The sequence below is a fragment of the Rhamphochromis sp. 'chilingali' genome, assembly GCF_963969265.1.
Source record: "Rhamphochromis sp. 'chilingali' genome assembly, chromosome: 21".
NCBI classification, from domain to species: domain Eukaryota; kingdom Metazoa; phylum Chordata; class Actinopteri; order Cichliformes; family Cichlidae; genus Rhamphochromis; species Rhamphochromis sp. 'chilingali'.
Window position 1 is genome coordinate 15,437,358 of NC_137949.1, and position 13,838 is coordinate 15,451,195.

Genomic DNA, 13,838 nt, shown 5'->3' on the forward strand with positions numbered 1-13,838 from the left:
GAGACTGTGTTTAAACACACTGGCGTGATGTTACTATATTCATATCACCGGTACCAAAACTGAGGAGCTGAAGTGTAAAAGCCAAAGGGTCCTAAAGGACATTTACAAATTCATCCTCCACAGTTATTCCCACAAAAAAACAAAAAACAAAACAAAAACAAAACTATTTTGTCTAAATTATTCATTAATTAATTTGAATGTTTTAGTTTTTGTTAGCAGAAGTAGAAAATTTGCAACATCATTATAAAACTTTGTTACCTGTACGGAGGACCAAATCTGCCAATATAAAACAAATAAATACATGTAATTATATAAATAAAACAACAAAAATAAATATAGATTAATTTATACAATTTCATTTTTTAAAATTAATATCCCATTAGTTATTTAAAGTGACAATAGACATCATGTTTGCCATTCATTTTTATTACAAAAACTGCTGTGTGTGTGTGTTGTCTTTAAAATGTTTTATATTATTAAATTCCTCATATAAAACAACAGGCATACAGACAAAAATCAATGACACTAGAACAGGGATTTTTTTTTCTGTTTACTTCCACACCAACAAATACCTCTGCTGTGATCTTCATTTCACTATGTGAAAGCAACATAAATAATGGGAAAAACAACAGCGGTGCTTATTTCATAACACACTAAAAAACTGATGACATGGATAATGCTGGTGGTTGCTTAGTTATGAGGAAAACTACGGTTGTGATTACGGTATCACAACTGGTCTTTGCCATTTCTTTTTCCCTTTAATTTTTGAGGTTGTCAATATTGGGCCTTTTTAAAAATGAATATGAATCTCTCTCTCATTTTACTAACTATCACTAATAGTAAAGTGATTTATCACCATTTCCATGACACGCGGGGTCCTCCATACAGGAATTTCACAATTTGTTTTAAATAAAATGATTTCTTGTTTAATATTTAATTAATTTAAAATATTTGTGACAGGTATATAATTCCATGTTGGGATTATTAAAATTCTCCTGATTCCTGAGAAGCAAAAAAGGTCCTGAAAAGATGCAGCTTACAGGCCACCATTAAATAACATCACCAACAGGACTAATAGAAAGTCTTTTATTAATGATCTTTCCTAAATATATTTTTTAATTTAAAAAATGTAAAGGATGTGACTATAATACTCCTCCCAGTGTCTTCGGGTCCTCTCACATGATACGAAATTAATTTTGAGGTGGTGTTTGCGTATTTGTTAGTTAATTTTCAATTCCTCCTCGTCACAATCTGTGTACCTTCAGCCCCCTTTCTTTCTTGTCCCGTCTTCGGCCGTCTGTCCTTCAGGTGTGGCCTCGATGTGACAGACAGCTGCCAGTGGTGGCCTGGTTTCACACCTTGGCTGCCCCCCCGCCGCCTCCCTCTGCAGACAGCAGCCTGGGAAACCACAGGCCACCAGGCTGGCGCCAGCCTGTACGGCTTAGAGCAGGGCAGCCGGCCCAATCAATACCTCTGCATTTCCTGTCCATTTGCTCAGGTCTCTTCATTAATAATTACTGCTTGGCGGAGCTTCAATGCGCTCGCTGGCTGGGCCAAGGGGAGAGGCTGGGTGACCTTTCCCCGCCCCTGGCTTGACTTGGATCACACAGACAAACACGGGGAGAGACATAATAAGGCAACACAGATGACATTACCCCTGATTCATGCCGGTTCCTCCTCTGTAGCGAAGAGCACGCCAAATGCTATTAAAAAAAAATACATTTTTTTGCAGCTGTGCTTATCAGTAGTGGTACACACCAGGTAGAACATGACTTTGAGACATTTTTACAACCAGTTTGGTGCCGCTTTTCAACTTGGCAAACACCCACTAAATCCAGCAGCTATGATTTCACCATCATCTGTGCCGTGCAGCGGCAACCAGGAGGAAGCTATTCTTAAAAGTAATTTTTGAAAAAATAAGTGCCGCTCGGTGTATCATTTCCTGTTCATGGTACATTTTCCAGATGACAATAACAATTCTTCAAAACATCTTAAATTACGTTCTGCCTGGGATGTGCTTTCGCTGATAAGCAAAGCAACAATAAATGCCAGGTTTGAAACTGCAGCAGCCCGGTGTGATTATTTTCTCCAGGCATGAGAGAAAACAAAACGCATGACATGATGCTGAAGTAATGTGGGGTTTTTAAAAAAAACTTTTTTATTTAATGATGACCAGAGAGCAGAACAGTTTCTCAGCATCTGGATCAAGTAAAACAAAGTTAATCTGTTCTCGTTCTTTGGCCTCTGCAGACAAAGACCCCTCCAGGCTGTACAGGAGTGTGTGTGTGTGTCCAGGTCAAAATTTGGTGACGGCAGAGGCGATGTTCTCCAAGGCGGATCGAGCCTCGGAGGAGGGGAAAGCCTGGATGGCCTCCAGAGCCTTGTTGCCATGGTAACAGCACAAGTCCATCGCCGTGCTCACGCCTTTCTCCGATTTAACCGCTGCCAAAAGCTGCAGACGGATGAAAACACGCATTAGTTTGTCATGTTTGTGTCACTCTCGTTACTATCCAGCTGTCAACACAATAAACTGTTAAGAGGCAGCGAAAGTTAGCTCGCTGTTAAAGCGGGCCCGAGGGGTAAAACGGGAGGAAAGATGCCTTTTAATAACCCCTCAGCAAAAAACCCCAATCACAATCACGTCTGTGCTGCCAGTGGTGCCACTGAAGGCATGTTCCCAAATTTAACTACAAGAGGAAATTTTCAGACTCATCACTGTGAGTTAGGCTTTAAAAATTTGGCATTTGACAATGAGAAAGGAAATGCCCTGAATCGTGTTTCTCTGCCAGTGCTAATTACGTAGCTCACAGCTTTTCTGTCTTTCCACTTTACTAATGAAGGCACCGGTTTTTCTGCACGCCAGGTAATGAACTGAACAAAGGATTTCCGTGAAGACTGTCCGTCACAAAGTCACGGATTGTTGGATTTTTTTTAACACATTGATTTCTGCTCCTATATTCCAGAGAGCACCTCATGCACCTTACACAACTTACACATTTCACGCATGAGGAAGCAGAGGCCATCAAATCAAATCAACTCTAACATCAGCTTTAAGTACACAGACTGAGTGAATTTGTGCACCTCCCTGTGCTTTACTGCTGCTGTGTTGGGACATCTTTTTGCTGGAGGCGTTTTACCTGATGAATTCTGGAGGTGGAAAACCCCGTAGGCCTTTCTTCTCTAAATCACCAGCCAGGGTGATGCTGAGTTCGACACCTGCAGTTCTTTATTATCATTTTTCTTCTTAAATTTAGAAAAGACTATATTTCCTGGAACATTTCGCGCCATCTTCTCCGTTAACCTTCTTTAATTCGGCATTAGTTTTTAACGTTTCCTCTCTCCCTCCTCTGTTTGCGCGTTACGTTTGGTTCCACATCCTGTTCTTTCTTCATGCTCCGAACAAGATTTGTCTGTCTTTGCCGCCTTGAGTCTCCTGATCTCATCAATATTCACATGCAGCACGTGAGAAAAAATTAAACAGGACAAGTGAGCATGATAGCTGACATAATTCAATAAAATATGATCAAGTTAATTCATTTTTCAAAAGTAATGTACACTGAATATATTAAACATCATTTAATAAAAGATGGAGTTAGTTTTTCATCTGAAAACGCCACTTTGTCAAGATTTAGTATGAAACGGTGAGTTACCCCCGTGTAATTAAATTAAAAGCCAATGAGAGACCCTGAGCAGCTCCTGAAGCACCTGTCCACGATATCAAGGCTTGCTCTGTGGCTCCTGATTACTGCTGCAACTTTCCACTGATTATAAGCCAGCCCATCTTCTAGAGTCCTTTTCTATGCTTTTCAGGTCCTGGTAAGTCTGTGGCACATAATGTAAATTGTGTAATGCCAAAAACATTACAATTGCTCTTGGCAACACAAAATAACTGCCCACAGGTGATACCAAGATGGCTGCTAAATGGCAAGACACTGAGGCCATGTCCACACTAATACGTTTTTGTTTGAAAACGCATCTTTTTCTCCCCGTTTTGACCTTCCGTTCACACTGAGACGGCGTTTTCGGTCAAGGAAAACGTGTTTTGAAAACACTCTCCAAAGCAGATACGTTTTCGCATCGCAGTGTGGACAGCGAACCCGGAGCCTTTTCGAAAACGATGACACAATTTAGTCATGTGATACAGTCATGTAACCAATGAAACTAAGATAGCGGAGGGCATTATACAGCAGTTGTTTTGTTTGCTCTCAATTTTGACAGCCCTATTAAAGACTAATATCAGTTTGTACATGCTCCAGATAGTTTTTCTTCAAATTTTTTAATTCTCACTCGCTTTTGCAACTTTGTACTTTTGTGTTACTCGCAGCAACAACTCCACCTCATTGTTAGTCCATTTAAAAAACTCAGTGCTTTTCCTCGACCTTGTGCCGCGACGTTTCAAAGAGCCGAAAAGTAAATAAACGGCAGACAAAAATGAGGCAGGTCGAATAGTCTTGCCTTTCACGCATCCGCAGTACTGGAACCTAAACGTTTTCGGCCGTTTCAGTGTGGACGCAGAGCATTTTCAGACGAAAACGCCGTTTTCAGACGAAAACGCCGTTTTCAGACGAAAACGCCGTTTTCAAATTTATCCAGGCTAGTCTGAGAAACATTTAAATACTTGGAAAAATTGGAACTTACACAGAATAAAGTTGGTGTTTCTGCTTAATGTTTGTTTTTAATCTGGTCAAGATTTAACAACATAATAAACCCTGATCAATTTAGCAGACATGTTTAACTCTCCATATCTTCCTCCCTTGCTGCTCATCATCACTATTCAGCCAATCACACTCAAACTTTCTGCAGGGTCACCATCTAACAGCTACACAGCAATGACAAGTTATATAAAAAACAGACATTTCTTTTTATACAATCCACTGATTAAAACCTGACCATGCTTACTGAAGGTCACAATAAATTGTGCGTTGAATGGTGAGCACACCTCCTGAGTAGCTGAAGCAGCTCCTCAGGCTACAGTGAGTCATCCTCACGTCTTTTCTGTACTCAGATTTTCTTAGATGATTAAAACCAAAACATAAGTGCCTACAAATAAAACTTCTGACTGATTTTGTGTGTGTAGAGCTACTGGGGAACAAAAGACTAACAGTCAACACGAAACTCTGCTTGTCATTTTTCAGTTAATTCATGCTGGTTTTAGCTATTACAGGTTCCTAACTTTGTGCTGAATCCAAACTTTAACGTTTTCTCACCCCCGTGTGCTGCTCTTAGTTTCCCTCCTTGTGTCTCCTCACCTCTCCTTCCCCTCAAACTTCTCTCCCCTTTTCAGCAGCCCTGCTGAAGGAGATTCTCTCACAATGCCACTGTCTCAGAGTCTCGGTGTCTCCTCCGCAAATAGGCCTCGGTAACTAATCCTTCCTGCTCTTGTTTCAGGCGAGACCAGATAACACCCCCCTCCTCCCCTCTTCCAACACCATCGGACCCCCCCTCCTCTGTAGCTTCGCTCTTTTTTTGCACCCCTATCGGTCCCCTTCTATGCCTCACACATTGACTTTGGAAAGCTTGTTTCCCAACTTTGATATAAGTTACAGTGAAAAGACATCCTGTTTCTCTTTGCCGTCTTTGAGGGCAGACAGTAAGGAGGTAAAAACTGTGAAATACGGCAAAGGAAAATTGTGGCCAACTAACAAACTTGTAACAAAAGTGCAACTCAAAGATAACAGAATAAAACTGAACTTTGTGTCACACTGTGAAATAACATTAAGAGTTCATATCTCACGGAACGGGCAGATTCTGGATAAAGGCATTCGTAAAGCTGTGTGCTTACCTTTGAGTAATCCAGCTGGTTTCTCAAAGTTTTTGCCTTGAAGAATAAAAGAAAAAGAGATAAAGCAGGCATGTATCTCTGGCTTCTAAGGGTAAGCTTTAGAAATTTCTCCAAGGCACAGGGAATATTTCACTGTCTATTTCCCCACCTACACCTACAATAGTCAGAGGACAAAGCGTGCTTCTTCGTTGTTACAATTTGCACAATAGCAAATACAAAATAAATGCATAAAACTAAAGCAAAGAGTCAAGCAAGCAAGTCAGATGCAATAACAACTGAAGCTGAATAGTGAAAAAGTGACACCTGGAGTAGTTGTTGCAGTATGTACTACAATAAAAACGACTTCCACTGATTCAGAGGGGGTCAGGGCAAAACTTTTTCAATAAGGAACAACCCTGAAGTCTTAACTTTCCCGATGATGCTCTGCCAGCCTCACTGCTATTGTTCCCTGCCTGTAGGGGAAGTTATTTTTACCTGAGGCCTGCAGAAGCACTAGAAGCACAGTGTTTTTAAATTATACTCAAAACAGCAGCAGTGTGAGGAGACGCTGGGGGTCTGCTTCTCTGGTTGCAAACCCTCTTTTGGCCAGGCCATCCAATCACAGTGGAGCAGGGGTGGGGTAAACACTATTCTGACCAACCATCAGGTCCTATTTGATAAGACTGCTGCGTATGGCTTTACCAAAACACATCCCCAAAACTTTTTCTGGACTCAGTGACTGAATTTGTTCATTCAGTCACTGAGTGAATGGAGGGCAGGTCAGTCGGACTGAGATCAGGTGAGTTTTGTTTCAGCAGTATGGAGAAATTTAACAGCTTTCTCTCTCACCTTTGTTTTAGACCTCAGTTTGATCTTCTTTACTCATCACAGTAACAGATACTGTGAATTATATTATAAAGTAAGATTCATTCAACTTTTCAAGTGGTTGCACGCAGCTCTTTCAGATCTGATGCAAACCTATTTAAATTAAAGCTGATACTCCTGCTAGAAACATAAAGGCAGTGAATCCAGCTGGCCCTGGTGTCATGGACCATCCTTAACGTACCTGCTGCAGCTGATGATGCCACGTCTCCCGGCCCATAATTTGACGGTGGAAAACGACCGGGGCGGCGCTCAGACTAAATGACAGCGGCTCTCCTACTCTGCTCTTCATAAACGGCTGCAGGTCAGAGTTCAGCTGCAGAAAGGCAGAGAACATTCGTCATTGCGGAGCTTCTACTTTGTAACTTTCAGCTTATCAATTAAACCAAGTCAGTGGTGAAAACAGTCAAGGTTGCATTTGCCTGCCTACACTCTGAGCTGACCCTGTTAATGAACAGACACAGCTAGCCTGATGAGGACGGTTCTCCTTCAAAGACCTCATTTTTGGTTCCTCCCATGCTGAGATTCCCTGTAGCCACTGAGGCCTGCAGGCAGGCAGCTACAGGGAGCCCCAGCAGGAGAGGACGCACTAAAGCAGCAATGAGAGTGGGATCATTATGAATGACTTCTACACCAGCGCCAATAATATTCAGCTGAAAATCTCTGAACCTTGGGAAAAATAACTGAGCAGCTGCATTATTTACATCTTAATGACATTCTAGCACATAACAAATCAACCTTCTTCCTGTTTCCACATTTTTATGCCCCTCTCTGATACAAGAATAATAAGACAGACAGGCACTTAAGTCTAATGTTTCCTATGTTTCGTTTGCACTTTTTGTAGTGCCGATAAATCACTCTGCTCCCTTTAACGTCACGCTTTTATGTATCAATTCAGCTACAGTGTGAAGTATTTGATAAATAGACATAAAAACACTTTTGAAAAGAAGGGCAATTATTCATACCGAGGATGAGAGAGAAAGAAGTCAGACATTACTAGAAGCCAGATTTTTTTCTTTACTTTGAATTAACTTGATCACAGAAAGTATGTCAGTCAGGAGGTCCAAAACTTTGGCATAAAAAAAGATCAAAGACTAAATTAGAACCGCCAGAAAACCTCCACATTTTTAATTTAAGTACTGACATAACTCTATTTTTTTTCACTGCACATAACAAAATGCAACAATCTATGTTGCCTCTTCTCTCTAAAAAGAACACGGCTGCACGGCTTAGGTTTGCAATGTTACATCTGAAAAAAGCGCAAGACTTCTGGAACGATGTCTGAACAAAATGCACAGCTCCACATTTGGCAATAACCAAACATATATCAGCACGGCGGTGGAGGAGTGACGATTTGGGCTTAGTTTGCAGCCACAGGACATGGGTACCTTGCAGTCATTCACTCAACCACAAACTCCTCTGTATACCAACATATTCTAGAATGAGTCCTTCTACCCGACAGTTAAAGTTTGGCTGAAATTGGGTCAAGCACCAGGACAGCGATCGACACATAGCATGGCTGACAAAGAAAAGAATCAAGCTGCTGCAGCAGCCCACTCGAAGTCTAGACCTCATGCCTAAAAACTTCAACATACTGACATCCTTAAGCTGCTGAATTATGGAGGACTGGGACTATGCTCCTGAACCATCCATATTCATAGAGACAAAAATCCCGGGAATTACAATATTTTTTCTGTTTCCATGGAACTAATGACAGGAGCGACTAGGATCCTTCTCTTGGCTTTTTTCTAAGACAGTCAGGCGTTTATTACATCTTTTTTTAAATCTCTTGTTTAAATTATCAAAAGAGTTTGTTCTTCTTGTATCTAATCCCTTGAAATCCAGTTGGTTTCCCGCTAAAAAAGGCATCGTGATGATACGCTGATCAACCATTATAGATTTATTGCTCAGACAACCTCCTTTCTTGTATATGTTACTTGCTGGATTCGCCTCACCTTGTGGCCCAGCGACAGGTGTTTGCCGTACTTGTAGGCCAGTCTTTGAGACTCTTTGTCGTGTTTGGCGAGCTCCATCGCAGCTTGACAGCTCTTGGCTAGCAGCGCCCCATGAGACAGGAACGTCTGCTCCTCCCACGCCGCCACGTCGATGCCGTCGGTGAGGCCGTTCTCCTGCAGAGCAAACAGAGGCAAAGAGCATGTGTGAGCAGGCCTGAGCTTCCTCCGCTTTTAAGTTCCCACAGAGCACCTCGCTGCTCCACCAAAACAAGCCTTCCTTGCTCTTTGACTTTATTTCTCAGTGTGTAATTCGTGAGGCCTCAGCGAGGAGCAGCACACAGTTATTTTCCACAAGTTCCTCAGTCATTTTAAAGGAAGAAGGAAACAGTAACAGCAGAAAAACAACTGAGAGTTTGCTTTTTTTAATTTGCAAATTTAAGTAAATCATAAGAAATATACACAAATGGAAACAGGTTGTTATTATTAGAAACTATTAAATAAATTCTAAATTTCTGGAAAATAGAGAATAAAAAGCCATTGAAACACATCAATTATGTGTATGACATTTTCTAAAATATATAAAAGTAATAAAATAAGTAAATTGTGTCAGAGTTGGAGATGTTTTTTTAAACTACCTCAAATTAACTAGTTATAAACTCAGCACATAACCCACAGATTTAGATGAGTTAAAGAAAATTGTTGCTCACTGGTACCTCTGATTACTGTGGACTATTTAGGAAAGAAAGCTGCTTATTACTATTATTAGTCTTATTCAGTTATTGTTGGCCACTTTCACACAGAAGCATTACTAACCTTTCTATGCTGCTCACAGTAGGTGTTAACTATTTAATCTAAAGGCAACCAAACATATTATCTTTGGTTTCTTGAAGGTTTTAACTGAATCTGAGTAAGCTTGTTTTTGCAATAGTATATTTCTTAAAATAAGGATGCTGGTGTTACTACATGAAAAAAGTACATAACCTAAAGCATTTTTCTCTGCCTCTCAGTACTTTCTGATTTTCTGACATTATACCCAAATTTTTTCTACGGATGATTCAGACATTTCAAAAGAGGCTATATGACGTTTTTCTTTGTTCCTAAAAAGGTCATTTCCATGAAGCAGTCAGGCACTAAAGCTGTAGCAGGCATTGTATTGGTGGAGGGAACCTACCCTTAAAAGGCTAAAGGTGGGGCATACCCTGGACAGTTTGCCACTATATCATCTAGAAACACCATTCACATAATGACATAATGACCAATTATAACCTTGTGCATGTCTTTGGACTCTGGCTGGAAATGTGGGTGTTTCATGAGAAGCTACTCAGGCACACGGAGAACATGCAAACTCCACTCAGAAAGGCCCCAGCCAGTGGATTCAAACCCTGGACCTTCTTGCTATTAGGCAAATGTGCTAACAACTACACAGCCACAGCAATAGTTTACATTACTGAGCACATGTTCACCATAAACAAATTGCCAATTAACCTCTTTATTAGTAGTAAATTAACTGTTTGTGAGCAATTACAAAACCTGACCATGCTCTACTTCAACTGAGAACTTTCTGCTCAATAACCTCATAATGACTGCTTATTAATAAAGGTAGTTGCACATAAATTATGAGCTTGATGTCCTCTGCTCAGTATAGTCCTAATAATGTGGCAGTAACATAAAAACGGACTTTAGTGAGGTCTACTAGAAGAGCTTTTACTGATTCACTGTTGAGATTCTGACCTTATTTATCATTTCCTGGGCCTTGATGCTGCCCCTCAGTTCATCCTCTGTCTGAAATAAACCGTTTTAGCTCTTCAGCTCAGGTCATCGTCACTTTAAGGCCAACTTTCTTCTGATTGGCTGCCCATTGTAACCACAAGGCTTGAACAGCAGGTAGGTGGGACTTCTGTGCTCACAGACGGAGCTGTGTGGCCAAGATGAGGATAGCAAGGATATCTTCTCTATTTTAAACTTTAACCTTGTTTAAATTGGCATAAATGATTGGAATGGTAGGTCTCCCGCTGTTGAATGGCCTTCTTATGTATCTCTGGACCATTCCTAGTGCGTCAGTGTACGTTGTTTCATGTATTTGTGCCTTGTGTCTTAGCACTATGCCTCCTCCAATGTGTCAGAATTCTTCAACTTGATCTTTACTTTTGGGAAGCAGATGAAATCGCAGTGATGTAAAGCGAGCTGGGCAGGTCAAAAAAAGGTGTCATAATAATGTAATGAACTGAATGTTCTCTCAGACAGCTTAGGATGTTACAGCACAGAGAAGTTCACCCTGTCAGCGCTTACAGCCATATATCCTTCTCATCTGATCTCAGAAGCTAAGCAGGGTTGTCCCTGGATAGGACTTGGATGGGAGACCACCTGGGAATACCGGGTGGTGCGAAAATAGAGCAGGTTGGCTATTAATCGGAAGATTCCTGGTTCACCCAGTGTGCATGCCGAAGTATAGGCAAGATGCATTCATCAGCGTGTGTTTATGTCATGCATAGACAAAAAAACCCCAAACCTGTTTATGTGTGAGGAGTGCTCAAAGTGAGAAAAAAGCACCATCTAAGTACAGTCCATTTAAGCCTTGTGAACAGAGGTCTCTTCAGCAGAAAACTGCTCAGTCATCATAGCTAGAGACTCATCTCTCATCACTAGACTGAAATGGCACATGCAAGTTTCTACACTTTACAATTGCGAAATTGCAGAGCGCACAGTATGGCCAGAATGACGCTTCCACAGAGAGACCTAAACACTGCAGAGATACAGAGAAGATTACCTTGAACAGGAGATCAACCAAATTTAATTTGAGTAAGGCATTGGGATATTTCAAGGTCCAGAGAAAACGGATAAGTATGCATTGTATGGGAAGAAAAGATGTTTTACCTCTGTATTGTGGGAATTCTCATAATAGACTCCTTGAACCAAATCACCAATGGCACTGGAGATCAATTCAACGACCTGTCGAAGACAAAATGAAAGAAAAACACGTTGAAGATGTTTGTTTCAGATTAGGACCTGAAATTTTCGTATTCACGCTCATTTTACTTGATATCATTGACTCCAAAATATAATAACTGTATCAAAACAGGAATTAAAATCAACAATAAATCACTTAAAGACAGACAGGAATTTCATCAGAAAGCATGTTAAACTTTGCAAAAAAGATTTTTGATGACCAAGAAGAAAAGCACAAGAAATTCAACTGTGAAACCAAAGCTAGGACGCACAGGTGTCTGCATGCTTGGTCCCAACAGTGAAGCCTGAACCAGGAGCAGTGAAGACCTGCTTTATATTGAGTGGGATGACCTCAAATAAACCGCCAGCCGCTGTAAAGGCCATCTCACCAAGAAGCAGAGTGCTGCATCAGTTTACTGGTCCCCCACAATCACCAAACCTAAACCCAGCTGAGTTGATTAGGGATGAGCTGGATCACACAGTGAGGGAAAAGCAGCCAACAATTCCTCAGCACATGTGGGAACTCCTTTCAGTCTGCTAAAAAAAAAAAAAAAAGCTTCAGGTGACGACCTCATGAAGCCGCCTGAGAGGCCAAACAAAAAGCAAAAGGTGCCAAAAGGTGCATATCTGAGCCAGAGATTACAGGTTTGATTCACACAGCGGTCAACATGTGCAGCTACTTGACCTCTTCAAGTGTCCCCAGGTCAGGTACTGCACTTAGCCTCTCCCTCCTCATAAATCACTAACGCTAACAGCGCTGATTAAACTCCTAAAATGTCGATGTAAATGAGGCTGATCACAACCGACACGCTATTCGGTTCATCTGTGACATTTGTAATTAAAAACCACAATCCCCCCCCACACCCCCTCCCCCTTGACTGAAGAGCGAGGAAACGGTATCTGAACAGCTGGTTTGGAGAATTAATCGGAGGTGAGATGTGCTGGAAGCCAGGTGAACTGCAACTCGGCTGCTCATTTTCGCTCCGTAGGGGAGCTCCTGGCGATTTCACGAAGCACATCCAGGCTCGCCTTCGTTCAATACTTTGTATTTATAGAGGAGTCCGGTTTGAGAGAGCCGGCTCGGGTGTCTGTCTGGTCTGAGGGGCTGAAATGGAGCTAAAAGGCAGATGGTGAGACAAAATAAGGTGGTGTCCAGAGAGCAGAGGGGTTAACAAGGTTTTGAGAGTGATGATCTGACCTCCGGGTTCTCTTTTCTCATATTCCCTCATTATTCAAAGATTTCTTACGCTTTGTACCTCTGGGTTTGCCTCATTAGTATACAAGGTTAGGATTCTGCAAAAACATTGTGAGTCAAATGGAAAAGGAAAATGAGCCTTAAGTCTAAATAACCACTACATCTGCAATCAGTGAGCCATTAAATATGCTTTGTATACATTTTTAAAAACCAAACTAAGACAAAACTTAAAGATGAGGCTAAAATGGGCCTTATGTGTGTGTTTTGTTTGCTTAAGAGTGCAGTTGCCCATTTCCCCTTACAGGGGGCATGCATGCCTACATTTTAGCTTACAGAAACCCTACCAGCCTCTCATCAACCACCAGATAAGAGGCTGTATCTTTTAAAGTGGTTGTTTATGTCTGGATCTATTGAATGAGTAAAAGAAAAAAAAAAAAAAAGGCAGACCATGTCTCCGTCCTTCATTCACAGCCACAGAACAGCGTGGACAGTGGAGACGGGGCCACGCCTGTTACAGTTCAGATGAATGAGGTTAAATTTAGAGCTCCTTCAGCTCATCCCAGACATCCTTGGTTCATCAGAAAAGTCTGGTGACGCTGGCTGCTCCGTCAGCCTCGCAATGTCCTTTGGGTAACTGAATCCACTAGGGGAAAATATTGAGGAAACCTGAGCTTCGCCCACAGACCTGGAAGGACAATGTGCCTACAGTATTACCAGATGTGGTGTCTCTGCCTGGCCTGCGTTGGGAAGTGGGGGCCAGTGGGGGGCTTTTTTTGGAAAGTATCAGATCATCTCTCCCCCTGCCTCCCCCTTACTCCATTCCCAAATCTAGCCAGATCGTGTTTTGCCGACAGGTCTGCGAGGGGGAAGAAACCGGAGCTCCACGGGAAGATTATTTTACAGTTTATACAAGTAGTGGCATAGGTTTTCTCTCAAGGCCACGACATATAATCTCCATCGCTCTCAGTGCCTTAAAAGAAAAAAAAAAGCCTGGTTTATGAGAAAAACTTTAAAAGCTACAGGAAACACTCATCTGTTACCCTGCACCTTCAATATTTAACAACAGACTCAACTGCACAGTTTAGCTGTTAAAGGGCTG

The 13,838-nt window shown here is 41.6% G+C and overlaps 1 protein-coding gene across 1 annotated transcript in view; it reads right to left on the minus strand.

Annotated features, from left to right (window-relative positions):
- Positions 1 to 2,130: 2,130 nt before the first annotated feature.
- The window catches only part of pdss2 (prenyl (decaprenyl) diphosphate synthase, subunit 2), a 33,163-nt gene continuing 21,455 nt past the window's right edge, over positions 2,131 to 13,838 (minus strand). The window contains exons 4-8 of the mRNA XM_080871556.1: positions 11,473 to 11,547; positions 8,599 to 8,772; positions 6,828 to 6,959; positions 5,783 to 5,818; positions 2,131 to 2,452 (exon numbers count right to left, since the gene is read on the minus strand). Of these exons, the coding sequence (XP_080727682.1) occupies positions 2,297 to 2,452; positions 5,783 to 5,818; positions 6,828 to 6,959; positions 8,599 to 8,772; positions 11,473 to 11,547 (573 nt within the window). The 3' untranslated portion in view covers positions 2,131 to 2,296. The remainder of the gene's footprint in view (positions 2,453 to 5,782; positions 5,819 to 6,827; positions 6,960 to 8,598; positions 8,773 to 11,472; positions 11,548 to 13,838) is intronic.